The following is a 27,827-nucleotide window of genomic DNA, read 5'->3' as shown; positions in this document are numbered from 1 at the left end:
CTGTACACCCCCCGAGGGGGCGGTATAAAAATCAAAATAAAAGGTAAAGGTAAAGGCCCTGAAGGCCTGATCATTGTTCCACAGATCCCACATATCTTATTTTACTGTGTGTTGTTGCCAGAGGGGGTTATAGTTTTTTCTGCTCCCATATTGTGTTTTATTGCTGGTAACCAGCCAAATGGCTCTGTTGAAAATGATTGCTAATGCAGCAGCATGAGCATTTATTTTGCAATTGGCAATTATAATAAATCTTAGTGATCAGGACAATCATCCATCAATCCTTTTTGTCAGAATTAATGATTTCTATGTGTATCCTTGGACAGCAAACAATTCTTTTTTTTGTCAGCAATTTCTCAAAGACAGGAATATTACATGATGTGCAAATTCCTCTTTATGAGTTGCTCCTTTTGGTTGAGGTCAGGCCGCAAAACAATGATGTAGCATTTGGGCAAGAATATACATCCCAGTAATGCAGCACTGGAGGCCAAGATGGAGAAGACCTCTACAGCTACCATGGTTTTGCCTTTTGTGCTCAAATAGGCTGGGAAGAAGGAGACCCACACACTGCAAATGGCAAACATGCTGAAGGTGATGAACTTGGCTTCATTAAAGCTGTCGGGTAATTTACGGGCAAGAAAAGCCACAATAAAGCTGGCAATGGCCAAGATACCCATGTAGCCTATGACACAGTAGAAGAAGGAAGCTGACCCCTCATTGCATTGTAAAATCATTTCTTGGAACTCTGAATGCATGCCTAACTCAGGGAATGGAGGAAATGTCAACAACCAAAGAATACAAATACATACTTGGACAAGAGAACAGGAAAGGACAATAGAAAAGGACAATCTTTTCCCTACCCATTTCCTCATTGGAGAACCAGGTTTAGTGGCCATGAAAGCCACAACCACAGTAATAGTTTTGGCCAGTACGCTAGAAATGGCCACTGAAAAGGTGACCCCAAAAGTTGGTTGTCGGAGAAGGCAGATCACTTGTCCAGGTTGGCTAAGGAAGAATAAAGTGGAGAGAAAACAGAGCAGAAGGGAGACAAGCAGGGTGTAAGTGAGGGACCGATTATTGGCTTTGACAATGGCAGTATCCCTGTGCTTAATGAAAGTTCCAAGTACCCAAGATGTCAAGAGAAAGAAAGAAACAGCTGCTGAGGATAAAGCAATTCCTAAGGTTTCTTCAAAAGTTAGAAAGACCAGCAGTTTCAGGATGCATCCTTTCTTTTCTTTATTTGGATAATGATCTTCTGAACATTCAAAGCAATGTTCCATATCTGGAAGAAAAGTAAAGGAGTTTTATCATTTATGCATTTCATAATATTGAAAATAACCTTATTAATTTAATGCATTTATAGTTTATTAATGTTTGCTTAATGAAAAATAGTAGAATGTCTAACCTACCATTTTGATTTGAAATCTTTCCCTCTGGGCAAGGAACACAGTCATAACAGCAAAACTGATGTCCCTCAATCCCCTTTTTCCAATATCCATGGAAACAAGGGCCATTGCATCGAGAAAGTGGAAGAACCTAGTGATAAGTATAAAAGTAAAAAAGCATTGCACACCAGAACAACTAGACACAAGGACAATTTTCCCACATGCCATCACTCTGCTAAACAACTAATTCCCAAAACACTGTCAAACTATTACTAAGAATGTATTACTATTATTCTTTTCATCCTTCCTATTACCTATCTCCTCCTTATGATTATAAACTTGTTGCTTGTATCTTTACAATTTATACTGTTTTAGTTAGTTTCCTAGTATGATTTGATTGTTTATTTAGTAACTTGTTGTGGCCCAGCCGGTGCCGCTGTCACCAGACTCCGAGAGTGATACTCCATACGAGTCAGCTCCAGAGGAGATGTGCGATCCTGGACAGGATTCGGAGGCTGAGCAGGAATCCGAGAGTCTGGTCGGCCACCAGGTGGCGCCAGAGGCATGGAGCAGCGGTGAGAGCGAGAGGAGGAGGACTCCCGATGCCCTGCCTTGGAGCAGCGGAGAGGATAGTGACTCAGGACTTAGTAGGGCGTTTCGAGATGCTCGTTTCCGGCGCGCCCACAAACGCAAGGAGCGTGGGCATAATTATAGGCAGTAAAGAGCTCTCAGGTGCTGTTGGGAGACGCCCTTTTTAGGTTATAAAAGGGTTGACTCTGGAGAGGCTCTGCGTAGCAATCAACAAAGGACTTTTGACAGCAACTCTAGTCTGGGATCCTGGCAAGCTGGATTGCTGCTTTTGTTTGTTCTGTCTTTGTGAGTTCTGTCTTGGTGGCTTGCTGCCACAAAACCTCTTGTCTGTTGGTGTAATAAACCTTGTTCCCTTGTACTGTTCCGGAGTGTGTGTGCTGTGTGGGCAACGGAGGAAGGGGGGGTCAGAACAGATTGATTGCTACCCCAAACGTATCTCCATTCAGCTATGATGGAGCAACTTCAGGCGGAGAATGCTCTCTTCGCACAGCAACTTGCCTTGCTAACAGCGCAAGTTGCACAGCTGTCTGCTCCTGCCAACCCCCCACCCCCCCAGCAGCAACGAAGGAAATGCCCAGTGGCCATGCCAGATAAGTTTGATGGCAGTCCGAAACTTTTCCCGGCGTTCCTGGGCCAATGCCGGTTGTTCATTGCCTTGAGAGCGGAGGACTTTCCCACCGACCAGACGAAAGTGGGCTTTGTGATAAGCTTGCTCTCAGGCACAGCAGCACGGTGGGCTACGCCTTTGCTGACTCAGCCGAGCCCCCTGCTGGATGACTTCCAGGGTTTTTGCACTCATCTTTGGCTGATGTTCGAGGACCCCATCAAAGGAGAAACAGCCACCAGACTCCTGAAAGAGTTGCACCAAGGGCGTGGTTCTTTACTGGACTACGTTACCGAGTTCCGGCTGCTAAGTCAGGACTCTGAGTGGAATGAGCCAGCCCTTATGGATGCTTTTCAGGATGGCCTGTCAGAGGACCTGCAGGATGAGCTGGTGAGAGTGGACAGACCTCCAACGTTTGACGCGTTGGTTCATCTATGCCTCCGGATTGACGGCCGGCTGCAGAGGCGGAGGCCTCGCCGAGCGTCCCGGGAGGTGCTGAGAGTGCCAGTTCCACGAGAGACTCCTGTCCCACGAGAGGAGCCCATGGAGTTGGGTGAAGCCAAACCCCGCTTGTCACGCACAGAGATGGAGAGACGGCGTGCAGGGGGGTTGTGTTTTTACTGTGGGGATCCGGGACATCTGGCTACGGGTTGCCCCAAGAAGGGAGGTAGAGGGGCTGCACGGTCTACGGCCCCCCCTCAACGACGGACCTCCGTCTCGGGAAACGGGGAAAGCCCGATCTGAGGGAGACTTTGGGTCGGGCACAGGCCGGAACAGAGGCGGAGGGGCCTCCACGACATCTGATTCTTGCAGTGCACATTCTCTTGTCGGGTAGTCCGCAGGGAATACCAGCCCATGCCTTGGTCGATTCCGGGGCTACCACGAATTTTATGGATGCAGCGTTTGTCACGAAATATCACGTCCCTCTGTGCCCGGTAGACCCTCCGATGCGAGTGGAGACCATTGACGGCCGGGTGCTTCTGTCTGGGCCCATCAAGAACGCCACGCAGCCTTTGTGCCTGATCCTCGGGGAGCATGAGGAGGCCATTCAATTTTACGTGGCTTCGGGTCTGCATTTCCCCGTGGTGTTGGGCTTGGCTTGGCTGTGGGCGCACGATCCCCAGATCCACTGGTCGCAGAACCGCATCTCGTTCCCGTCCTTGCAATGCGTGGACCATACCCGTCATGTTTGCGCGGCTCAGGTGCCCAGTTCGGCCGAGGTGACAGTGCCGCCGGATTTAGCGGAGTTTGCGGACGTGTTTAGCGAGCAGGAGGCGGATCAACTGCCACCGCACCGGCCTTACGACTGTCCCATTGACCTGGTACCTGATGCGAAACTCCCGACTGGCCACCTATACTCCATGTCTGAACCGGAGTTGGCCGCATTGCGGGACTTCCTTGACAAGAACCTGGCCCGGGGTTTTATCCAGCCTTCGTCTTCACCCTTGTCTGCCCCAGTTTTGTTCGTCAAAAAGAAGACCGGGGATCTAAGACTTTTTTGCGATTACCGGCGCTTGAACGCCATCACGATCCGTAATCGCTACCCATTGCCTCTGATTCCCGAGTTGTTGGAGCGGCTCCGGGAGGCCGTGGTGTTTACAAAACTGGACTTACGTGAAGCTTACAATCTGGTTCGAGTCAGGGCGGGGGACGAATGGAAGACAGCTTTTGGCACCCGATACGGACATTTTGAGGTATCGGGATCGGCTCTACGTGCCTGCAGGACCGCTCCGTGGATTGGTTCTCTCCCAATGTCATGACACTCCGGCAGCGGGACACTTTGGCCTGTTCAAAACTTTGCACCTGGTTTCCCGTACGTTTTGGTGGCCTTGCCTGCGACACGACGTGCAGATGTACGTCACGTCATGTGTGCAGTGTCAACAGGCCAAATCAGCGACGGGAGCTCCTCCAGGCTTGCTACAGCCATTGCCGACCCCGGACAGACCCTGGGGAGCCATGTCCATGGACTTCTTGACGGAACTGCCTCCATCGTCCGGTTTCACTACGGTCCTAGTGGTGGTGGACATGCTCACCAAGATGGCGCATTTCATCTCCTGCCGGAGATTGCCGACAGCCCGCGCCACCGCCCGCATGTTCATCCAGCACGTGTTCCGGCTGCACGGCCTACCTGACCGGGTCATCTCCGATCGTGGTACACAATTCACGGCCCAGTTCTGGAAAGGGCTGATGGCCGCTCTTGACGTTCAAGTTTGTCTGTCCTCGGCGCACCATCCCGAAACCGATGGAGGGACGGAGAAGGTGATTGGGATTCTGGAACAATATCTGCGCTGCTTCATGAACCAGCAGCAGAACAATTGGGTGGAGTACCTCGCTGTGGCGGAGTTTGCGTTCAACAACTCGCAGCACTCCTCCACACGGACGATGCCTTTCATGGCGAACATCGGGTACCACCCTCATTTTTTCCTTCTCACCCCCGTGGACTCTCCGGTCCCCGCAGCGCAGGATTTCCTCTCTGAGCTTCAGGCGGTTCACCAGATGGTGCGCCGCTACTTGAATCAGGCGAAGGAGGATTACAAGCGGGTGGCGGACAGGTCTCGCCGTGCGGTGCCGGAATTGGCCGTGGGTGATCGCGTGTGGTTGTCCACGCGGCATCTTCCATCCCACCGGCCTACGAGGAAGTTGGACCACCGGTATCTGGGGCCGTTCCCTGTGGAGGCCGTTATCAATCCGGTGGCCTATCGCCTGACCCTCCCGCGCTCGATGCGAGTACACCCGGTGTTCCATTGCTCGCTCCTGATCCCTGAGCGGTCGGATTGTCCTCTCCGACGTCCCTCTTCACCCCTGCCGTCGTCACCTGAGGTGCACGCACGGCCATCGCACAGAGTGACCTGGATCCGTGACTCGAGATGGCTCAAGGGTCGGTTCCAGTATTTGGTCGACTGGGCGGACGAGGACTCGGACGGGGGGTCCTGGACCGATGCGACGGCTGTGCATGCTCCAGCTTTGGTGCGGGCCTATCATGGACAATTTCCCTCTCGACCGCATCCCGAGCGTCAGGCCCGGGGGAAGGGCCCTGCGGTGAGGGATAGTGTTGTGGCCCAGCCGGTGCCGCTGTCACCAGACTCCGAGAGTGATACTCCATACAAGTCAGCTCCAGAGGAGATGTGCGATCCTGGACAGGATTCGGAGGCTGAGCAGGAATCCGAGAGTCTGGTCGGCCACCAGGTGGCGCCAGAGGCATGGAGCAGCGGTGAGAGCGAGAGGAGGAGGACTCCCGATGCCCTGCCTTGGAGCAGCGGAGAGGATAGTGACTCAGGACTTAGTAGGGCGTTTCGAGATGCTCGTTTCTGGCGCGCCCACAAACGCAAGGAGCGTGGGCGTAATTATAGGCAATAAAGAGCTCTCAGGTGCTGTTGGGAGACGTCCTTTTTAGGTTATAAAAGGGTTGACTCTGGACAGGCTCTGCGTAGCAATCAACAAAGGACTTTTGACAGCAACTCTAGTCTGGGATCCTGGCAAGCTGGATTGCTGCTTTTGTGTGTTCTGTCTTTGTGAGTTCTGTCTTGGTGGCTTGCTGCCACAAAACCTCTTGTCTGTTGGTGTAATAAACCTTGTTCCCTTGTACTGTTCCGGAGTGTGTGTGCTGTGTGGGCAACGGAGGAAGCGGGGGTCAGAACAGTAACTCATGAGTATTACTAAGTGTTGTAACTTCTGATTCTTGCTGAATGTATTTTTATGTACACTGAGAGCTTAGGCACCAAAGATAAATTCCTTGTGTGTTCAATCACACTTGGCCAATAAAGAATTCTATTCTATTCTATTCTATTCTATTCTATTCTATTCTATTCCATTCCATTCCATTCCATTCCACTCTATTCCACTCTACTCTCTGGTTTTCAAATTGGAGATATTTAAAAGTTTCAGTTTTTTTTCTCCTTTATGGAGCGGAATTATTTTTTACTTCACAAAGGATACTAAATTCATTAACTTCACCAACAACTTAAAAAGATGTAGACATTACAATAATGTACAAAAGGTTCTGTTTGAAGCGCAGATAAAATAATTGTACAAAGTGACAATCACATGTAAAAATGGCCATTCTCGTGATCTAAAATGCAAATGAAATACGTAAAAATGGCTTTGGTATTGTAATATCATATTATCAATTTAATGAGTGTTTGATCATTATCAACATTTAAAAACAATGTGCCACTCTTTCTTTAAAAATCTAGAAATCAGATTTTGAAAGAGACTATGTTCAATATGGGATAATAATGGATTAAGTCATGATCAATTCACTAATTCAATACCTGGTTAAAAGCTGGATTCCAGACAATCACGTCTTCATCAATGAATAATTCCATCCCTTTTGAAGCCTGTGGATCTACCTTCCCAACTCTAACTCTCTGAAATGATCTGTTTGGAAATGTGATGAAGTTGGTAATGTCGAATCCACCTGTTGCTTCCCCTTTCTCATTCAGGAACACTTTCTCCCCAGCTGAATTATTAAAAGAAATGCCTTGAAGAAATAAATGGAGCTATTTGAAAGAGAATAGAAGAGAGAGGCAATTGAAAGCAATGAAAGAATGAAGAGAGCATCCTAAAACTATTATTAAATATGTATGCTTAGAAATTTGATAATTGATATTGCATGGAAATCTACTTGTCCACTCTCTAATTAATTGGGTATTATTTTGAGGAAAGATAAGAATGAATTGAAGTAGAATGAAAATACAATTTTGGAATTATGTAACATTCTTCAATTAATGATTTGGGTTCCTTACTTAAACAAGCACATATCAAATCTTTCATAATTTGTATAAAGCTATTTTAAAGTTCTGAGGTGTGACTAATTTTCTGGCTCCTTGGTAGGATCTGGGTCATTTGGCTGGCTGGAACATATAACTTGTATTCCAGGTCTGCCCTCATCATCACATTGATTTTGTGGTCCTTGAGCCATTCATCTTCCTTCAGGGCTTCTTTAGATGTTGGATGAGTGTGCCGTCGGCCAGCTGAGGAGTGTATAGCTGCCATTGCCTCACTGAGTCCCGCGCTGCTAACAGCTTGGAGGGAATGATGGAGTTAACTATTTCCTCTCAGGTGCTTTGTATTGGGACATCTGAGAGGATGCATCTGTAAGGAAATTCTTTCCCCTTGGCAATATCAAAGGGTGAAGTTGAACCGATTAAAGTATTGTGCCCATCTCACTTGCTTAAGGTACAACTTCCTTGGTGTTCTTAAGGCTTCTAGGTTCTTGTGGTCAATTAAACACTTCAAACAGAATCTTACTGCCTTCTAGGAATTGCCTCAAAGTCAGCAGTACCCACAAACAGCATACACTTCCTTCTCTCACACAGCTCAATGTCTCTTGATGTTGGTCAGCTTCAGGTAAGTCTAGGCACAGCATTGCAGCATCCTGTTCACATTTTTGGAGCAAAAAAAGTCCCCATTGGCTTATATTAGAAATGGCTCTTCCATGTTTGGGTGCTTAAGGATTGGTTTTGCCACTAAAAGCCTTTAAGCTTTTTGAAAGCCGCTTGGTATTCCAAATTCCAAGCGAGAGGCTGGCTTCACTCCCCTTCCACCTACTTTAATAATTTGATGATAGGCAGAGTTATTTGTACAAACAAGGTGATGAATTGGCACTAGACGTTGGTGAAGCCCTGGAAATTCTGCAGTTGCTTTTTGGTGCAAGGACCTTCCCACTTCAGAATGACGTTCACATTTCCAGGGTCCATTTAAACCCTCTCACTGGACACGCAATGTCCAGTAGACTAAACTGGTTTTATGGAATTCACAGATAACTCACTCAGATAGTTTAAGGTAGAGCTTAGCTTTCAATGGTTTTCTTAGCTTCTCCCATACTAATTTTATGTGGTCTTCCATTGTCTCCGAATAAATCAGGATATCATTCAAGTACAACAACACCCCCTTATACAGTTGCCCACCCAATACTTTGTTGATTAGCTGCATGAATACCATGGGTGGTCCCTGCAGCCTGAAAGACATCACTCAGAATTAGAAACACTCTAAGAGACAATTGAAAGTTGTTTTCCACTTAACACCTTCTTTTATTCTTACTTGGTAATATATTTCTCTCAAGTCCAGCTTGGTGAACACCTTCCCCTTGGCCAGCATATCCTTCATGAGGGGGAGGGGTTGTTCCATTGATTAATTGTTCTAACTATCAGGAAATTTCTCCTTAGTTTTAAATTGCTTCTCTCCTTGATTAGTTTCCACCCATTGCTTATTGTCCTATCCTCAGGTGCTTTGGAGAATAGTTTAACTCCCTCTTCTTTGTGGCAGCCCCCGAGATATTGGAACACTGCTAACATATCTCCCCTAGTCCTTCTTTTCATTAAACTAGACATACCCAATTCCTGCAACCGTTCCTCATACGTTTTAGCCTCTAATCCCCTAATCAACTTTATTGCTCTTCTCTGCACTTTTTCTAGAGTCTCAACATCTTTTTACATCGTGGCGACCAAAACTGGATGCAGTATTCCAAGTGTGGCCTTATGCAGGCATTATAAAGTTGTATTAACACTTCATGTCTGGATGGGGGACAACAGACTCAAGCTCAACCCCTCCAAGACCGAGTGGCTGTGGGTACCGGCACCTCGGTTCAGCCAGCTGACACCATCGCTGGCCATAGGGGGCGAAGAACTGTCCCCTGTGGAGCGGGCGCGCAATTTGGGAGTCCTCCTTGATGCCCGGCTGTCAATGGAGGACCATGTGGCAGCCGTGGCAAGGGGGGCGTTCCACCAGGTTCGCCTGGTGCGCCAACTGCGCTCCCTACTGGACCGGAGTGCCCTGTGCACGGTCACTCATGCGCTGGTGACGTCTCGCCTCGACTACTGCAATGCCCTCTACATGGGGCTTCCCTTGGGACGCATCCGGAGACTGCAGCTACTTCAGAACGCAGCCGCGCGGGTTATCATGGGGAGTACACGTTACTCCCACGTAACACCTCTCCTGCGCGAGCTGCACTGGCTATCTGTGGCCTTTCGGGTGCGTTTCAAGGTATTGATTACCATCTTTAAAGCGCTCCATGGCATAGGACCTAGTTATCTGCAGGATCGCATCCTACCACACACGTCCCTGTGACCTATCCACTCACACAGGGAGGGACTGCTCCTGGTGCCGTCCGCTAGGCAATGCCAGCGGGCGACACCTAGGAGTAGGTCCTTCTCTGTGATGGGCCCAACCCTCTGGAATGACCTCCCCACCGACATTCGAACTACCACCGACCTCCGTTCCTTCCGTCAAAAGTTAAAGATTCACCTATTTCAATCAGCTGGCCTGGCACTCTCTTAGTTTTATCTCCCGGGGATTTATTTTAATGGGGTTTGGGTTTTTAATTGGGGATGTTTTTTAGGGTTTTAGAATATATTTATTTCTTGTACAGCCTATCTCCTCCATCCAAATGTATTTAAGTGTTTTATGATTGTATTTTTATCTGCATTGACTGTACACCGCCCCAGTCCCTTCTTGGGAGAGGGGGCGGTCTAGAAATCCAAGAAATAAATAATAATAAATAATAAAATGATGTGATCTTGATTCTATCCCTCTATTTATACAGCCTAGAACTGTGTTGACTTTTTTGGCAGCTGCTGCACACTGTTGACTCATATTTAAATGGTTGTCCACTAGGACTCCAAGATCCTTCTAACAGTTAGAACTATTAAGAAGGTACCACATAAACTGTACCTGTGAATTTATTGTTCTTACCTAAATGTAGAACCTTACTTTTTTCACCATTGAATTTTATTTTGTCAGATAGTGTCCATTGTTCAAGTTTGTCAAGTTCCTTCTGTATCTTAAACCTATCTTCTGAAGTGTTGACTATTCCTGCCAGCTATTCCTGACTAGTCTTCTAGTCAAACACCATGTTCAAGGAGAATTAGACAAATGGCTATCCTTCTCTTTGTAAAAATCTCCAGTGTTGGATCATACATAACTTATGAAGACATTTTTTAAATGTTCTCACCATCAATAATTTTTCTTTATTTTTACTTTGCTTATCATACTTGTTTCCACATACAGAAAATATTAAGACTTTCCACAATGAGTTCAAAATTAATTGTGCATCAAACTGCTTATTGAAATAAAACAAGTGTTCAATGAAAAGAGAATACCTGCCAAGCCTGCAGTTGTGGAATCTCAGATTTTTTACCCATTATAGCTTTTTTTCTATTGTACCACAATGTGTACAGAGCCTGCAAAGCATGTGCCACAGCATAAACAGCATTGTAGACACTGTAACTTTGACCAGTCATTTCCATTTCAAAGGCAGGTCCAGGAAGATCCTCCAGCTTCATCTCCTCAGTGCATTTCCTACTATGCATTCCTTGTAATTTTGCTTTTGGAAATGAACAATCAAAGGATTGTTCCCAAACATCCTGTCGAAACCCATCTCTGTAGTCTGAAAGAGGATTTATGCTCTGAAGAAATTCCTTGAAACCTACAACAGCTGTTGAATGAACAGTGAAGGAAATTGCTCCATGGAACATCTGGAGATCCAATGTGATTTGAATGCCTGATAGTACAAAATCAATTTGCGCAGTCAGGATCCACACCTTTCCAAATAATGCAGTTTCCTTGCTTTCAGGATCTACCATAAATGTGACAAATCTTAGCCATATAATTGTCCAGGGTTCTCCATAGACAAGAAATGCATTGCATTTGCTCTTCAATATATTAATGGAAATCATTGCGATTGTTTGATAAAATTCTTGGAATTCTTCCAAGTGGAATTGTTGAGCAAGCCTTTCTATAAATGCTGAGCATATTCCATTCTGTGAAAGTAAGGGCTGCATTTTCTGTAAGAAATTTTCTCCATTGCTGTTATCAACAGAAAATATACCAATCCACGTCCACCTGAAGTGATGAAGCAGTTGTACAATGCCAATGTACTGATGGTCCTCTTTGGGAACCATGAAATAAAGTGAAGACAGCTTACTGGTCTGAAATTTCTCTTGGGCTAATGAGCCATAGGTCAGCTAAAAGAAAGTGCAATAGTATTCTGTTCAGTCTTTAGTTCAAGTTTAATTTTTCTATCTTGTTTTCATATAAAATATATCAAAGGAATATTTTCCCCTTAGCATTCTTTTCAGAATATAGGTATGATTTTTTTTTCTAAATATTTCAAACCTACGTACCAGAACAATTGTTTTAATGGAAGCAGTTCAAATCTTCCCTCAGGTCTGGAATGACCTCTGACAATACTTCCTGTAGCTGATATTGTAGTTTCAAAAAAGAATGCCATGTAGTAGACTTTAAAACATGCTGAACATCTTAACAAAATCCTGACCTTAATATTTAATCCCCCTTGATTGTTCCATAACAACAATAAGATTAAGAATTTTCTTCTCAACCCTTTCAGAACTTACTTGTGGAATCTTGAAGAATCCTATAATTTCAGCTATATAAGATGATGAGACAAAATCCAGTCCTCCAATGATACCCATGAGATTCTTTTGGCTATCACATTTGTAGTTAGGGACAAATTCCTGGGATTTGAAAAGCATGTCCAGAGTGATGCGATAGGTCATCCTTGGATTGTAGTAACTGTCATAGATGTGGAACCCGAGAGTGACATTAGGTAAAATCTGGGAGTCCTCATTGATCTCCTTCACAGCAAAAGCCAAGGAAAGGATGTGCTGGTAGAACTTAGTTATTACACTGCAAATGATTTAAATACCCCAATTGAAAAAGGAAGTTGTCCATTCTTATAATGTGGCATCATTTCTACATGAATAACAAACATTTCTTTCTATGAGAAAAGTAGGAAACTAATAGGCTTTCTAAAATGCTGAATAGTTAATACAAAATTCAAATTTGCTTTTTCTACATTATTTGCATCATTTGCAAGAAATATCTGCTATAATAAATGAAAACATTTTTTTCATGCAAACTCATTTGTTTTCTAACACATTTTCACAAAATAGAATATGAACGATTCTAGCATGTATCAGTCATTTATTGTATGTATGTATATTTTGTTAAGGGTGACATTATTTTTTTAAAAAAATTACACTAGGATTAGGGTTAATAAATGTTCTTCTCAAAAGGTTTTGTGCTAAAGTTTCATACATATGACCAATACTTTACCATAAGGTAAAGAAAATTATTTATTCTCCCATAACTAGAAACCTTTGAAAGGCAGAGAGATTTAGATTAAATATAAAGCCTAAATGTCAGACCTGGAAGTAGAAGACTGGCTAGGGGAACTTCATGTCGAAGAAGACACTAAATTTATACTAAAAACTTTTTTTATTCTCATAAGCAATTTTGGGGAAAGAAATTAAGATTAAGGGAGGAAAATCCTTACTTTGGTATGTCATACGATGTTATACTAGGTTGTTCCTTAAAATTAATTTCATAAAGGTTGTAAAAGATGTGGGACACTATTGCACCAATGACGAGGTCACCAGGTTGGTACCACTCATGTGGAACAAGGAAAGCATAACTTTCAGGGCAGCTCAGAGTCACTATTTTCTTCACCAGGAACATCAGGAGAAGCAACATCTTCACTCCTGAAAATGTCTCTTTTTTCATCCTATCCTACAAGAAAGGTTGTATTATTCCAATGGTTAATTCAACAATTCATTCAAGGTTTGATTGATTGATTGATTCATTCATTCAATGCACCCAATCAGACTATCCACCTTTGGGTATTTGGAGATCCACGAGAGTGCAAATTCGTGTTTTGAATAGCATCATGGTTTGAACAGATACTCTGGCAGAGGAGAAGAGAGGGAGGAAATCTGTAGCTATGACTCTGACACACCACAGTTATTATGTTTCTGCCAATCCCCATGGGGTTCAAGATACATGGATTGTTGTTGAATTGAAATAGTCTTCTATGCAGTCTTTGATGTTTTTGCCTAGTTCCGAAAATATCTCCTGTAGAGGATGATTGCTTTGTTTTTTATGAGAGAATAAGTGGCCATTGTTTAAATGTTTTTTTTAAATTGCTAATAAAATGTAGAGAGGGGGATTTACAATACAAAATACACTTGATTTTTTTTAAATGTTTTTATTTATTTTTTTACAATGAATGATACATGCAGTTTACCTTCCTTTGCATAGTGTTAAGAGGCATAGATATTTTGCTATTTTCTCATGTTAAGAAGTTTTGTATGATTTCCTTCCAGATCCCTATAGTAGGGAGGGGGACACCTCTATTGTTTCCACAATGATGGGTTGGGTGGCATTTTTACTTCAGTTAGCCATGAGCAGGAAATGCATTTTTTCTTCCATTTGGAAATGCCTGCAGCCTTAGATCTTTACTGTGGGTTTCAAACCTTTTGTGAACCAATTCCAACAGAACTTTAACTCCATAGTAAAATCTGTGGTCATTTACTCCTCAAAATTTCCAAAGAGAGGGAAGTTATTCTGATGTTTTTTTTTTTTATTATTTGACCTCTCTCTCCCCCATCCCTTTCTCACTTTCAGAATCAGTTTTCATTTTACTGTCACTCATGAACACAACAGAAGTGAAAATCCCATAAACCAATGTAGGAAGTTATCACCTAGCCCTCTCCCAGAAAAATGGAATATCCTAGGAAATATTGATAAGGCAGAATATTATATTTTCCTGGATGTGAAAAAGGGAGAAACACATTTTAAAAACTAAGTAAATTCCTGCAGCTTTCTGCCATCCTCACTTTATCAATGGGCCATTAAGAAGGCCAAGCTAGTCCACTTTACATAATAAAGAGTTCTCCCCTTCAGCTCCAGGGGGGGTTGGAATGAAGGCATGATAATATAAGCCTTTACTCAACTGACCACATGGCATCTGAACTCAATCAAATCTGGATTCAAAACTCAGCCTAGAGGGTTGCCCCTGCATGGGCCCATGTGAGTCTGACAACCAATCAGAATACATTTCTTACACAGGAACAGGAAACAGAGAGGTGGGACTGAACAGGTTATAAAAAGCCTAGCAAGCCCCTCCATCTTCCCTTCTCTTCTTCTCCACCAACATTGAAGCATGTGATCACCTTTTCTGTTCAGGGCTCAAGCCATGTGGTCCTGTCCACCATTAAAACCATCTTTCCAAGCAGCCTCCATGTCTCCAGTGTCTTTTTCCCCACTTGGAGCCGAACCCAGAAGGACATTTCTTTCATCAATTGCTGACCACGAAGGGACTCCAAGCTAGCCTAACAATGGATATGGCCAAGGTAAGCCTCCCATGCCGGCACAGACCCAATTGAGTCTGTGGGTGAATTTTATCTTGGCCTTAGCCATTTAGATCTAGGTTTTAAAGGGGTTTTGAGTTTGAGCTCAAAGGCTGCCTGGAAAGAAAGTGAGTACCTCCAAATTTTAATTCTCTAAATTTAAATTTAAAGCATGGCAAAGCATGGGAAATGTGTGTATGCCTGCATGTGTGTGAGTGATGAAATCTTTCTCCCAATCACAGCTGGATTCCTCGGTGTGTTTTACCAAAAGAGCCTGGAAAGTATTAGGGTCAGGCATGGACCTTCTGTTAGGGAAAGGAGAGTGTGTGTGTGAAAATGGATGGAAAAGTGAATGAAATTTATTTTTGTTGTTGTTGCTTTTGTCCTGTGAAAGCAAAAAAAAAGGCAAAGGCCCATGGTGTATGGAAAAGAGTAGAGGTGACTGGAACTAACTGCAGAGGGGCAGAAGTCCTCAAGGATTACTTTTTTGATCCTCAAAACCCAGGTGATTCCCTGGTCTTCCGGCTCCAGTTGCGGTTCGCGATGGGCAAGTTTTGCCCACCCTGTGCACTCCTGGTGGGCTCCCCCTTGATCCGGGGGGCACAGGACGCCCTGGAGAGGCTCCTGCCAAGGTGGCAGCGTAGCAGAGGACCCCCTGTGTTGGTGGCGGCTGGGGGGGCTCCCCGCATCGCCCTAGGCATCAGGAGGCAAGAGAGGAGGTGCCGCGGCATCTTCGCGATGAGGCAGCTGGACGAAAATCAAGATTTGAAGGACGCAGTTGCTGTGCGGTGAGGTGGAAATTCCCCCCATTCCCTTTCTTGACTGAAGGAAAAAAAAAGATTGTCAGCCTTTTAGAACAAACTTTCAACTTGTTCTTGGGAAGTGTGATTGGAGGGAGGGGGATTCCCCCCCCCCATCGGACAAGTGGCTTTAAACTGTTTTGCTCTCTGCCCCTAGAGGAGGAGGAGGGGGGAGCCCTGCAACGAAATCACACTCATAGCAAAGGCAGATTTTTTTACTGCAACTGTGAAAATGAGGTGATGATCTGTTTCTTTCTGAAAACTTTGAAAACTTTTGGCTTGTTGCCTTCTGATCTTGGAGCTGGCAGGGCAAGATGGCACACTTCCGTCGTCTTCATACGCTTTGAAATTTGACTCCACCCACAGAAACTGCTGGCATCTTATCTTTGTCTCCGTGACACTCAGAAAAATATCTTGCTACATTTTACCCTGGGCTTGGAACAAAGGACTTTATTGCTTTATTGCCAGGAGCTGAATTGAGAAAAGGTCCTTATCTGCTTGGACTCCCTGCCTTGTGACCTCTCTTGGCTGTCTACCTCCCTAATTGTTTCTTTTCTGTACTGACATTGTCATCTCTTTGCTTACTACAATGCCACCTAAAAGACCACCACTGGGGAAACCGGGTTTTGCTGGCTCCGCCCCAACATCTTCAATGTCCAGCCCCAGTGGACAACAGACTTTAACTTCTTTGTTCCAGCCTAAGCCTCCTGAGGTGGACTTTCAACAGATGTTTCAACAACTCTTAAAGGGGCAGGAGGACTTAAAAAACCAACTGAAAGAAATGAATGAGCAGTTTAGAGAGAACCAAGACCAGGCAATCCAAAACTCACAGAGACTGGAACTTTTGGAGGAGGGGATGGCTGAGATGAGGGGGGAGGTGAAGGGGGTGCAGAAAGGGAACCAAGAACTTGAGAACCACCAGATAAAAATGGAATTTGAAAGGATGTCTTTTTTTTCTTAGATTTCAAAATGTAATTGAGGCTGATGATGAAGACCTAAGGGATATTATGATAAATATATTGGCTGAATATATTAAAAAAGACAAACAACAGATGGGTGGGACATGGACCTGGTTTATAGAGTAAATTCAGCATATGCCAGAACACACAATGTTCCAAGGGAGGTACACATTAAATTCCTTAGAAAGACCACAAGAGATGAGATTCTGAGTGCACAAAGGGGGCAAGCACTAAAATACAAAGATAGAGAAATAGCCATTCTGAAACAGATCCCAAAGAAAGTGAGAGATAAAAGAAAAAATTATTCGCTTCTAGCGAATAAATTATACCAGAAAGGGGTGTGGTTTAGATGGCTTATGCCAGAAGGTATGCTAATATTCTGTGAGGGCACGAGAGTTAGAATCAACATAACCATAGAGGCTCAGGCCTTCATGGAGAAAAAATAAAGCCCTCCTAGATAAACCTGATGACATTACACAGGACATACAGGACACGGGAGGTGCCGGAGCTCTGCTGGAGGGGGGAGAGGAGGCAACATCGAGAAAACTCAGATCACAAAAATGAATTAGAAAATCTGTTTGATATAAAATGATTGAAATTATTTGAAGATAAAAGTTTATATGCTGACAAAATACTATTAAGTAGTAACATTTATTAATACATTATTAATACATTATTAATAATGTATTAATAAATGAAAGTTATGAGAATGGGGGGGAGGGCCACTTCCTGCATACTGTAACTGTCAAAATTTGTAACCTAATCCACTACCCCTTTCCTTGATTATTTTTTTTAAAAAAAACCAATAAAATTTTGTTTAAAAAAAAAAACCAGGTGATTCCCTGAGAGAAGGGGCCGAATACTTCGTTGGGAATCGAAGTCCTTCCCAGAATCTTTTTTTTTCTGAAAACCTACGGTGGGTGGCACCCGGCTAGGCCAAAGTGAGCCCTGCATGTAAAGGGTCATGGGAAGCGTTAGCTCGTGGGTGGCCAGAAGTGCCCTCGGAGATTTCCTTAGATGCCAAGATTTTGGCTGAGAGCAAGGAAATTGTGTGAGAAATGGGCTTTGCTGAAAGATGACATAGGAAAATTAATTTGGCTACATAAAGATACTTAAAAGAAAAGGGAAAATGTTGAAATGTTTCTTTTTTCTCTTGTCTGTCTCTTTCTCTGTCTTCTATGTAACCACGTGGTTTGTTTGTTAAGATTTGTGCCTTCCCCAATTTAACTGAGATTCATGGTGGGAATGATTTTGTTTGTGAAACTCATGAGTTTTGTTATCCCCTCTTTGTCTCTGTGTGTGTATGTCTAAGTCTTTTGTGCACCCTCAAGGTAATTGTAACTAAGATGTCTCCAATCCAAAAGACAAGAATTTTAAATTGTTTAAAGAAAGAAAGGAGTAAACTGGCAGAAATTGCCTTCGCTCAGTTTGTTGGGCCTAGAAAACTAACTGAAGCTGGGGAGGGTCTTTACTTTGCATCTGTTTGGCCAGCAGAAACAGAGTAAATATATATTTTTTTCCTTCCTTCCTCCCCTATACCTTAAAGTAACAACCCAGGAAATGTTGCAAGAAAAGTTTCATCCTTGCATTTATTGGGTGTCTAAATGATTTTACCTGTTCATTTCTTTCCTGAAGCATGTGAATCCAGACTCCATTTCTCATCTGTGATATCCCCATAATGTTTATCTGTTTAGTAACTGATGGTTTTATTTTTCAAACTCTGTCTGCAAGCTATCTACCCCCCCCATGCCCCTTTACCTCTAATTCTCCAACAATGCCTTTTCTGTGGGGGAGGGAACCTTGTTCTCCTGTCTTTCAGCACTAGAAGATTGTACTCTTCAGGTGAGTATATATATATTTTCCCCTTTGGGGGGTTGAGGAGAGTGTTGCCTTGTGTGTGCATGTATGAAATAAAGGAAATTACTACTAAAGGTTTTCCTTCAACCTGAGTAAAAAACCATCTGCACATTTATCTGCCCAACCTACTCTATTGGTCCGAAAGTAGAAACCTGGCTTCCAGAAGGCAGTTTGATTTTGTCAACAAAATTGCTGATTTCTGACCACCATCTGATGAATCACCCCACCCAGATGCAAACAATGTGTTAATGAAAGTCTCCATACAGTTGGACCTTTAAAAATATGCCAGCGCTGCTGGGAGGTTCAACCTAGAACCCTGGCTGAATGCAAACAATGTGTGGACAAACATCTCCATACATTGTCTCTATACATCTTGATCTTTAAAAATATGCCCGCGCTTGCTGGGAGCATCAAGATAGAAGAATTTGGATCTTTAAAAAATTAGCCAGCACAGCTTGCAGGCCCAAATTAGAAACGAACACCCCAGGGCAGAGACAGGTATTAACAATCTAGTGCTTAAGGAGATAGAACAACGGGGTAAATTCAAGCAAAAAAGTAAGAAATTTAGCAGGCAAAGCCTGTCTGAATGGGAAGACCTAGGTAATTGGACTTAATTTGATTTAGTGTCTGTTAAAAAAAAAATAATTCTTAGGTGTGCATCTCTACTAATAACATGTTGCATTGAATGGCATTGAATTGGTTGTGATATGTTTGACCAGCTGACAAAATAAGTAAGTTTGGGCTGTTGTGATCTTTCATCTGCATATAAAAATTATGCAGTTACATTTCTTTGTCTGCTCTAAATACAATTTTGATTTTTTTTTTCTTCTGGAAATTTTTGAGGTTTAAAATGCTTAATTAAACCTATAAAAAGAAATGATTTTGAGATATTTTGCTTACATTTGTAAATGTTTTAACATACTTAATGAGAATTTGCTTATCCGGGAGGACTTAGAGCCGAGGGAGTCCACTGTGCCACAGACGTCCAGATGTGAATCCCTTGTTGTGAAATGGGGCCCTGGGAGGCAGTTGGGCCTGCTGATAGTATACCTGGCTCCCCGCATCGGTGGCGGTTGAGACCCCCAAACTTTTAGTGATGGGGGATTTTAACCTGCCATCGGTGGGAGAAGCATCAGAGGGGGTTCGGGAGTTCATGGCTTCCATGATAGCCATGGATCTGACTCAATTGATTCAGGGCCCGACACACGAGGGAGGTCACACCTTGGAACTTGTTTTTGTCTCTGGCCAGTGGTTGAGTGATCTGGGAGGAGTGAACTTAACCATCACTCCTCTGTCATGGTCAGATCACTCACTCCTCCGACTTGACTTCCCTGGTGCTACCCCCCGCTGCAGGGAGGCGGAACCGGAAAGCACTAGATGGTTCCGCCCCAGGCGCCTGATGGAACCAGATAGGTTCCAAATGGAGCTTGGGCCACCTCCTGCAGCCCTGACCCGCCCTCGGGTAGAGGACCTGGTGGCCGCGTGGAACAATGCGACTACCGGGGCCTTGAACCGGGTGGCGCCTTTGCGGCCTCTCCGGCGGCAACGATCCACCCTGGCTCCTTGGTTCACCGAGGAGCTAAGGGTGATGAAGCGCCGCAAGAGATGCCTAGAGAGTCGTTGGAGATCCTCCCGATCCGAATTTGACCGAGCACAGGTACGAGCCCATTTAAGGACGTACCTAGTGGCATTGAGAACGGCCAAACGCCAATATTGCGCCGCTCTCATTGCATCCGCAGAGAACCGCCCTGCCGCCCTGTTTCAGGTGTCCCGCTCCCTCTTGTTTCAGAGGCCGCGGGAGGCCCCTTTACAGGGTAGGGCAGAGGAATTTGGGAAATATCTGCAGGATAAAGTCGCTCAAATCCGGAAGGATTGGGTCCCCTTCAGCAGCCCAGTCGAGACGTCCGTGGCGAGTCTTGAGAAACCTTTCTGGGAGGAGTTTGACTTGGTTGTCATCGAGGATTTGGACAGATTGTGTGGACGACTGCGACCTACCACATGTTTACTGGACCCGTGTCCCTCCTGGCTTGTACTGGCATCCTGGGAGGTTACACGCGACTGGCTCCTGGGCCTAGTGAACGCTTCGTTGGGTGAGGGGTCTCTTCCGGCCGCCTTGAAAGAGGCGGTGGTGAGACCCTTGCTCAAGAAGCCTTCCCTGGACCCTACGGAGCTGGCCAATTATCGTCCTGTCTCCAACCTTCCCTTTCTGGTGAAGGTTGTAGAGAGTGTGGTGGCTTCTCAGTTCCCACGACATCTGGAGGAGAATGATTATCTAGACCCGCGCCAGTCCGGCTTTCGCCCCGGGCACAGCACAGAGACGGCCTTGGTCGCGTTTGTAGATGATCTCTGGAGGGCCAGAGATAGGGGTTGTTCCTCTATCCTGGTCCTATTAGACCTCTCGGCGGCTTTTGATACCATCGACCATGGTATCCTGTTGCACCGACTGGAGGGGTTGGGGGTCCGGGGCACCGTTTTGTGGTGGTTCGGCTCCTACCTCTCTGGCCGGACGCAACGTGTGTTGGCAAGGGAGCAGAGGTCGACCCTTAGCCCCCTTAATTGTGGGGTGCCACAGGGGTCGGTCCTCTCGCCACTCCTGTTCAACACATACATGAAGCCGCTGGGCGAGATCATCCGTGGTTTCGGGGTGGGATATCATCTGTACGCTGATGATACTCAGCTGTACATTTCCACCCCGAACCACCCCAATGAGGCCGTCGAAGTGATGTCCCAGTGTGTGGAAGCCGTACGGGTCTGGATGGATGACAACCGACTCAAGCTCAACCCTTCCAAGACGGAGTGGCTGTGGGTTCCGGCCCCCCGGTTCAACCAGTTAATTCCATCTCTGGCCATTGGGGGCATTCAACTCACCCCCGTGGAGCGGTAGCGCAATTTGGGCATCCTCCTGGATGCCAGGCTGTCCATGGATGACCATGTGACAGCCGTGGCCAGGGGGGCGTTCCACCAGGTTCGCCTGGTGCGCCAATTGCGCTCCCTATTGGACTGGGACGCCCTACGCACAGTCACCCATGCGCTGGTGACGTCTCGCCTGGACTACTGTAACGCTCTCTACATGGGGCTTCCCTTGAAATGCACTCGGAGACTGCAGTTGGTCCAGAATGCGGCCGCGCGGGTGATTATGGGGAGTACTAGGTACTCCCATGTGACACCTCTCCTGCGCGAGCTGCACTGGCTTCCTGTGGTCTATCGGGTGCGTTTCAAGGTCTTGATTACGATCTTTAAAGCGCTCCATGGCTCAGGACCTAGTTACCTGCGGGATCGTATTCTGCCCCATACATCCCTACGACCCATCCGCTCGCACAGAGAGGGACTTCTCCAGGTGCCGTCCACTAGACAGTGCCGAGGGGCGGCGCCTAGGAGCAGAGCCTTCTCTGTGGCGGGCCCAGCCCTGTGGAATGACCTCCCTCCGGAAATTAGGACCACCTCTGACCTCCGCTCCTTCCGTGTAAAGCTCAAGACCCACCTATTTCAAATAGCTGGCCTGGCTCAACCATAACTTTATAACGCTCCTGACGGGTTTTTTTTTTTTAATTCGGTAATTTTATTTAATGGGATTTTAAATTGTGTTTTTTAATTGTCTTCACTCATTAGTCTACCTCGTCCATGCACATGTATATGTCCTTGTTTCTTATGTTTGTATGTGTGTCTTTATCTGTATTTTATTTGCTTTGATTGTACGCCGCCCCGAGTCCTTCGGGAGAGGGTTGCGGCTAATCAAATAAAATTATTATTATTATTATTATTATTATTATTATTATTATTATTATTATTATTATTATTATTATTATTATTATTATTATCTCAATGGAATTTGATATTTTGGAGTGTTGACTCAAAGTACCTTTTTTTTAATTGTAATTTTTTTAAAGCTGTTCTTCTTACCCCCCTCTTTTACACCTGAGTGCATTTTTTAAATGCTTATGAGTCAAGGTGCTCTACCTTATGATATTTTATTTGTTTGTTTGTTTGCAACACAAGTTGTTGTCCCTCTTGGAAATTTACTCATCTTACTGCAAAAGTGTTTCAATCATACAGGCAGTGGGAATGTCATGTTCCATGAAATTTACATTGTCTGCCTCCTGAAATAATGTTTGGATTTCCACACTTGGACAGAATGGGTGAGATTACACAACATGAGACTAAAGATATGTCTGTAAAGAACTGTATTCTTGGCCTATCTTTTTTTTAACCTCAGAAACAAAGGACTGCTCGCTCAAACCATAACTCTCGAATTGGCTGCTGGTGATTGCGTGCTGATAAAACCTGACATGAGAAAAAAAAACTTAGCCAAGCCTGGGACAGACTACCAAGACTGACTGACCACTCTTACCAGCAAGCCAAACCTAATGCCATCCAGCAAACATGAAAAAGGACTCTGAGATGAAGTAAAGACCAAAAGACTGTTCATTTCCCAGAAGACAGCTGTAAAACTACGGGGGAGGGTGAAAATTGATTGCAAAGTGTTCTTTCTTTGCCTCATTGTAACCTTTCCTTTCTTATCTCATTTAGATTGTAATCAGTTTAATGTACTCATGTAAGAATTGTATTTGAGAGTGGTTGGCACAGCAAGATCTGAACACCTTAGATTTCTAGTGGGAGGAAAATTTTGTCCAAAATGTCTGTATTTTATGTATTATAGAAGTAGCTACACACACACACACAAAGAGAGTGGGGGAGAGAGGTCCCATTCAGAACTAGATTGAAACTATCTCCTTGACTTAACTCCACAAAGCTTTTCCTAGGTTGATTTTTGCCCTTGCACAAAAGCCTAAGAAGTGATATCTCCCTTTTAATCCCATGGGGGAGGGTCAGTTCGCCTCAGGCAATTCCCCCACTTGAAGAGTAGCAGAAAGGATCTTCAAAACTCAAACCCTGACTGTGACTCAAAAAAAAAATGCTGCTGCCCAGTTGCCCAGTAAAGCAGGACATGTTGCACTGGTGGTCTCTGATAGGAGTCCCTGGGCTCATTGTGTGTAATTAAAAAAAACTAAATAGCTTGTATTGTACACTAGCTAAACTCAATTTGGCCTCACTAAAATAAGAGCTAGGGCAGGTTCAAGATCCATCCCTTTGAAATGGGCAGCCTGTAACTTAAAGGAAAAGCATGGCTGTGAAGAATTTTGGGACTTCTGCTTGCTTGTAACCTGTCTGGAAGCTCACAGAAAGTGATATCAAACATCTGAAAATAATTGGCATGGTAAATTGGATATTGTAAATTTCTTTCCAGCAATTGTGCCCTGGTTGCTAGACCTTCATGGTTGAAAGCTCTCTGGGAGCCACTGAAGGGATCCTTCTGCTGTCTCTCTCAATGCCTTTCCATCAGAAAAATTAAGCCTCCCTGATCTGACCAATTTTTATCTTTTGTCAAAAACATGTGCATTCCACTCACATGTTTTGAAAAAAAAAGGAGGGATTGTAGGAAGTTATCACCTAGCCCTCTCCCAGAAAAATGAAATATCCTAGGAAATATTGATAAGGCAGAATATTATATTTTCCTTAATGTGAAAAAGGGAGAAAAACATTTTAAAAACTAAGTAAATTCCTGCAGCTTCCTGCCATCCTCACTTTATCAATGGGCCATTAAGAAGGCCAAGCTAATCCACTTTACATAATAAAGAGTTCTCCCCTTCAGCTCCAGGGGGATGGGAATGAAGGCATGATAATATAAGCCTTTACTCAACTGACCACATGGCATCTGAACTCAATCAAATCTGGATTCAAAACTCAGCCTAGAGGGTTGCCCCTGCATGGGCCCATGTGAGTCTGACAACCAATCAGAATACATTTCTTACACAGGAACAGGAAACAGAGAGGTGGGACTGAACAGGTTATAAAAAGCCTAGCAAGCTCCTCCATCTTCCCTTCTCTTCTTCTCCACCAACATTGAAGCATGTGATCACCTTTTCTGTTCAGGGCTCAAGCCATGTGGTCCTGTCCACCATTAAAACCATCTTTTCAAGCAGCCTCCATGTCTCCAGTGTCTTTTTCCCCACTTGGAGCTGAACCCAGAAGGACATTTCTTTCATCACTAACATGCAGGATTTATGTATTCAGTACGGATATTTAGTTGATGGAGTGGATAAAGGAGAAAAGAGGCAATGGAACTTAGCATTTAACTCTAACTTCGCAACCCAGTAAATAAATTTAGGAATGGAGATTAATCTCAGGCAGAAAAGAAACAGGTACATACATGAATGTTCAAGTAACCTGATTCATTGCTTAAAGTATATGCAGAATAATCTATTCAATGGATCATCAGCAGAAAGAGATAAGAAAGCTAGATAACCAAAATCTAGTTCAATAGATGTGTTGAAAAGGAGAAAGGATTTGGTTAAAGAACCTTTGAAAAGGCTGAAAACACAGCTACATGAAACTTCTTTTGAAATGGGCAGTCACAATAAATCTTAATGATCATAAATATCATACACAAATTGTTCTTTATCAGAAATAAAAATTTCTATGTTCCTATAGTTTTATACATGTTTCCTATAGACAGCATTCTTTCTATTTCTTTTTACAGCAATTTCTCTGAGCCAGAAATATAACATGATGTACTAATTTCTCTTTATGATTTGCTCCCTGTGGTTTAGCTCAGGCCGTAAAACAATGATGTAGCACTTTGGTAAGAATATGCATCCTAGTAATGAAACACTGGAGGCCAAGATGGAGAAGACCTCCACAGCTACCATGGCTTTGCCATTTGTGCTCAGATGGGCTGGAAAGAAGGAGATCCACACAGTGCAAAAGGCCAACATGCTGAAGGTGATGAACTTGGCTTCGTTAAAGCTGTCGGGTAATTTACGGGGGGAAAAAGCCACAATAAAGCTGGCAATGGCCAAGATACCCATGTAGCCCAAGATACAGTAGAAGAAGGAGGGTGACCCTTCGTTGCATTGTAAAATCATTTCATGGAACTCTGAGTACATGTCCAACTCAGGAAATGGGGGAGATGTTGACAACCAAAGAATACAAATCAATACTTGGAATAGAGAACAGGAAATGACAATCCAAAAAGCCAATCTTTTCCCCACCCATTTCCTTGTCTGAGATCCTGGTTTAGTTGCCATGAAAGCCATAATTACAGTGATAGTTTTTGCCAATACACTGGAAAGAGACACTGAGAAGGTGATGCCAAAAGTTGGTTGTTGGAGAAGGCAGGTCACCTTGTCTGGTTGGCTAAGGAAGAATAAAGAGGAGAGAAAACAGAACTGAAGAGACACAAGGAGGATATAGGTGAGGAACCTGTTATTGGCTTTGACAATGGGAGTATCCTTGTGCTTAATAAAAGTTCCAAGTACCCAAGATGTCATGGAGAAGAAGCAAAGAGCTGCTGAAGCTAAACCAATTCCTAAGATTTCTTCAAATGTTATAAACACCACCGGTTTCGGGAGACATCCATTCTTTTCTTTATTTGGATAATGATCTTCTGAACATTCAAAACAATCATCCATTTCTGGAAGCAAAATGAAGGAATTTGTCATCTAGGCATTCCAGTTATTAGAAATTACTTCATTATTTTTTTGCATCCTAAACTGGCATATTAAAGTCTAATGAAAAATGGTAGAATTCCTACCCTACCATTTTGATCCGAAATCTTCCCTTCTGGGCATGGAGCACAGTCAGAGCAGCAGAACTGATCCCCTTCAATCCCCTTTTTCCAGGATCCAGGGAAGCATGGGTCATTGCATCGGGAAAATGGAAGAACCTGTGATGAGCAAAAAAAGGTTGCAAAATTGGAGATATTTGAAACAGTTTGTTCAATTTTTCAACTTAAAAAGATGGAGAAATTGTAGTGATGTAGGAAAGGTCATGTTTGAAGTTCAGGGTTTATAAATAATTGAACATAGTGACTGTTAAGGATGTAACCCTAGGCTTGGCTTGGCAATGTATATTAAGCTATGATTATGTTACTGTTACTTTAAATGTTAGAGAAATGTAATTGGCTTGTTACCTCAAGCAGCTATAAGAGGGAGCCAGAATGGCTGTTATCTCTCTCTCTGTTTTGTTAGAAGCTGGTCGGTGTCAAGTGAGGTATTGTGGTTTGCAACTGTTATCTATTTTGTGTGTTAAACTGAGATTATTTGATAATTGAATTACTGAACCGGACTCTGAATACTTCTATATTTCTACATAGTAAACTACTATATTTTTATACTATTCAGTGTCTCCGTATGTTGGTTTGTGTGTGTGTTATTCCATATCACTCTCATTACGCTTCTCTGCATACTCGCTCTTCTAACAAGGAGCTTAATTACTTAACAGTGACAATCTCATGGAAAAGTGAAAAATCACTCCAGTGATTTCTGACTCAAATCTAAACCAAAAATGCAAACATGCCTTTTACATTGTAATATCATATTGTCAATTTGAGGAATGCTTGATCATCAACAATATTTGAAAAGAATATGCCATTGTTTATTTTTTAAAAGAACCCAGAAATCAAATTTCTAAACAGATTATGTTCAATATCACATCGAAATTGATTAAGCCTAGCTGATTCAATAATTCAATACCTGGTTAAAAGCTGGATTCCAGACAATCATATCTTCATCAATGAATAATTCCATCCCTTTTGGACCCTGGACAATCATATCTTCATCAATGAATAATTCCATCCCTTTTGGACCATTTTCCAACTCTAACTCTCTGAAAGGATCTGTTTGGAAATGTGATGAAGTTGGTAATGTCGAATCCACCTGTTGCTTTCCCTTTCTCATTTAGGAACACTCTCTCCCCAGCTGAATTGTTAAAAGAGATGCCTTGAAGAAATGAATGGAGCTATTTGAAAAAGAATGAAAGAGAAAGGGAGTTGAATACAATGTAGTAGAATGGAGAACACCATACTCAAATTTCATTGACTCATTCTTCCCATTCCTATAACTATTATTAAATGTGTACACTTAGAAATTTAATAACTGATATTCCATTGAAATGCACAGTACATGGCCACTCTATTATTAACTTGATATTATTTTAAGGAAAGACAAGAAAGAACTAAAGCAGAATGAAAATAGGATTACCCAAAATGGCATTACTGTATTTTTTTGGAGTATAAGATGCTCCAAAGTATAATTTTGGAGATATTAGAGGAGGAAAACAAAGAAAAAAATCTGCTTCCCAGCAATTTGCTTTCATGCAACAAATAGTAAACAGTACGGACAATATCGACTGTTTGTGGTGTTACATTTCAGACTGTACTTGTACAGATGCTGTTAAACTTGATGTGGCTTTCAGGAAGTATACGTTAGTTTCTGCTATTTAAAGACGATACAATAGCACTGGGCCTCTTCAGATCAAACATATTTTTTAAAAAGCTTCTTCATTTTTTTAAGTTGTCTGAAACAACAATAAAGAAGTCTTTAAAAAATAAGTCTAATAATTTGAACATTCTATCGGCATTTATAGTTATTGACTTGCCTCCTTGCAGCAAACAGCAAACAGCCTAATTTCAGTTTAGCCTGATTAACACA

At 43.6% G+C, this 27,827-nt stretch overlaps 1 protein-coding gene across 1 annotated transcript; it reads right to left on the bottom strand.

Annotated features, from left to right (window-relative positions):
- Positions 1-368: 368 nt before the first annotated feature.
- On the bottom strand, positions 369-27,074 carry LOC309401292 (vomeronasal type-2 receptor 26-like; the record flags this gene model as incomplete). Its single annotated transcript, XM_081970360.1, has 8 exons — positions 369-1,279; positions 1,407-1,533; positions 6,849-7,057; positions 10,811-11,540; positions 11,931-12,222; positions 12,872-13,104; positions 25,931-26,062; positions 26,871-27,074. 8 exons carry the CDS (start codon positions 27,072-27,074, stop codon positions 369-371), a joined length of 2,838 nt encoding a protein of 945 aa, XP_081826486.1.
- Positions 27,075-27,827: the final 753 nt, after the last annotated feature.

This window comes from Natrix helvetica (assembly GCF_964273705.1).
Source record: "Natrix helvetica genome assembly, chromosome: Z".
NCBI lineage: Eukaryota > Metazoa > Chordata > Lepidosauria > Squamata > Natricidae > Natrix > Natrix helvetica.
Note: the sequence above shows the minus strand (reverse complement) of the source record. Positions and strands in the feature narration are given on the sequence as shown.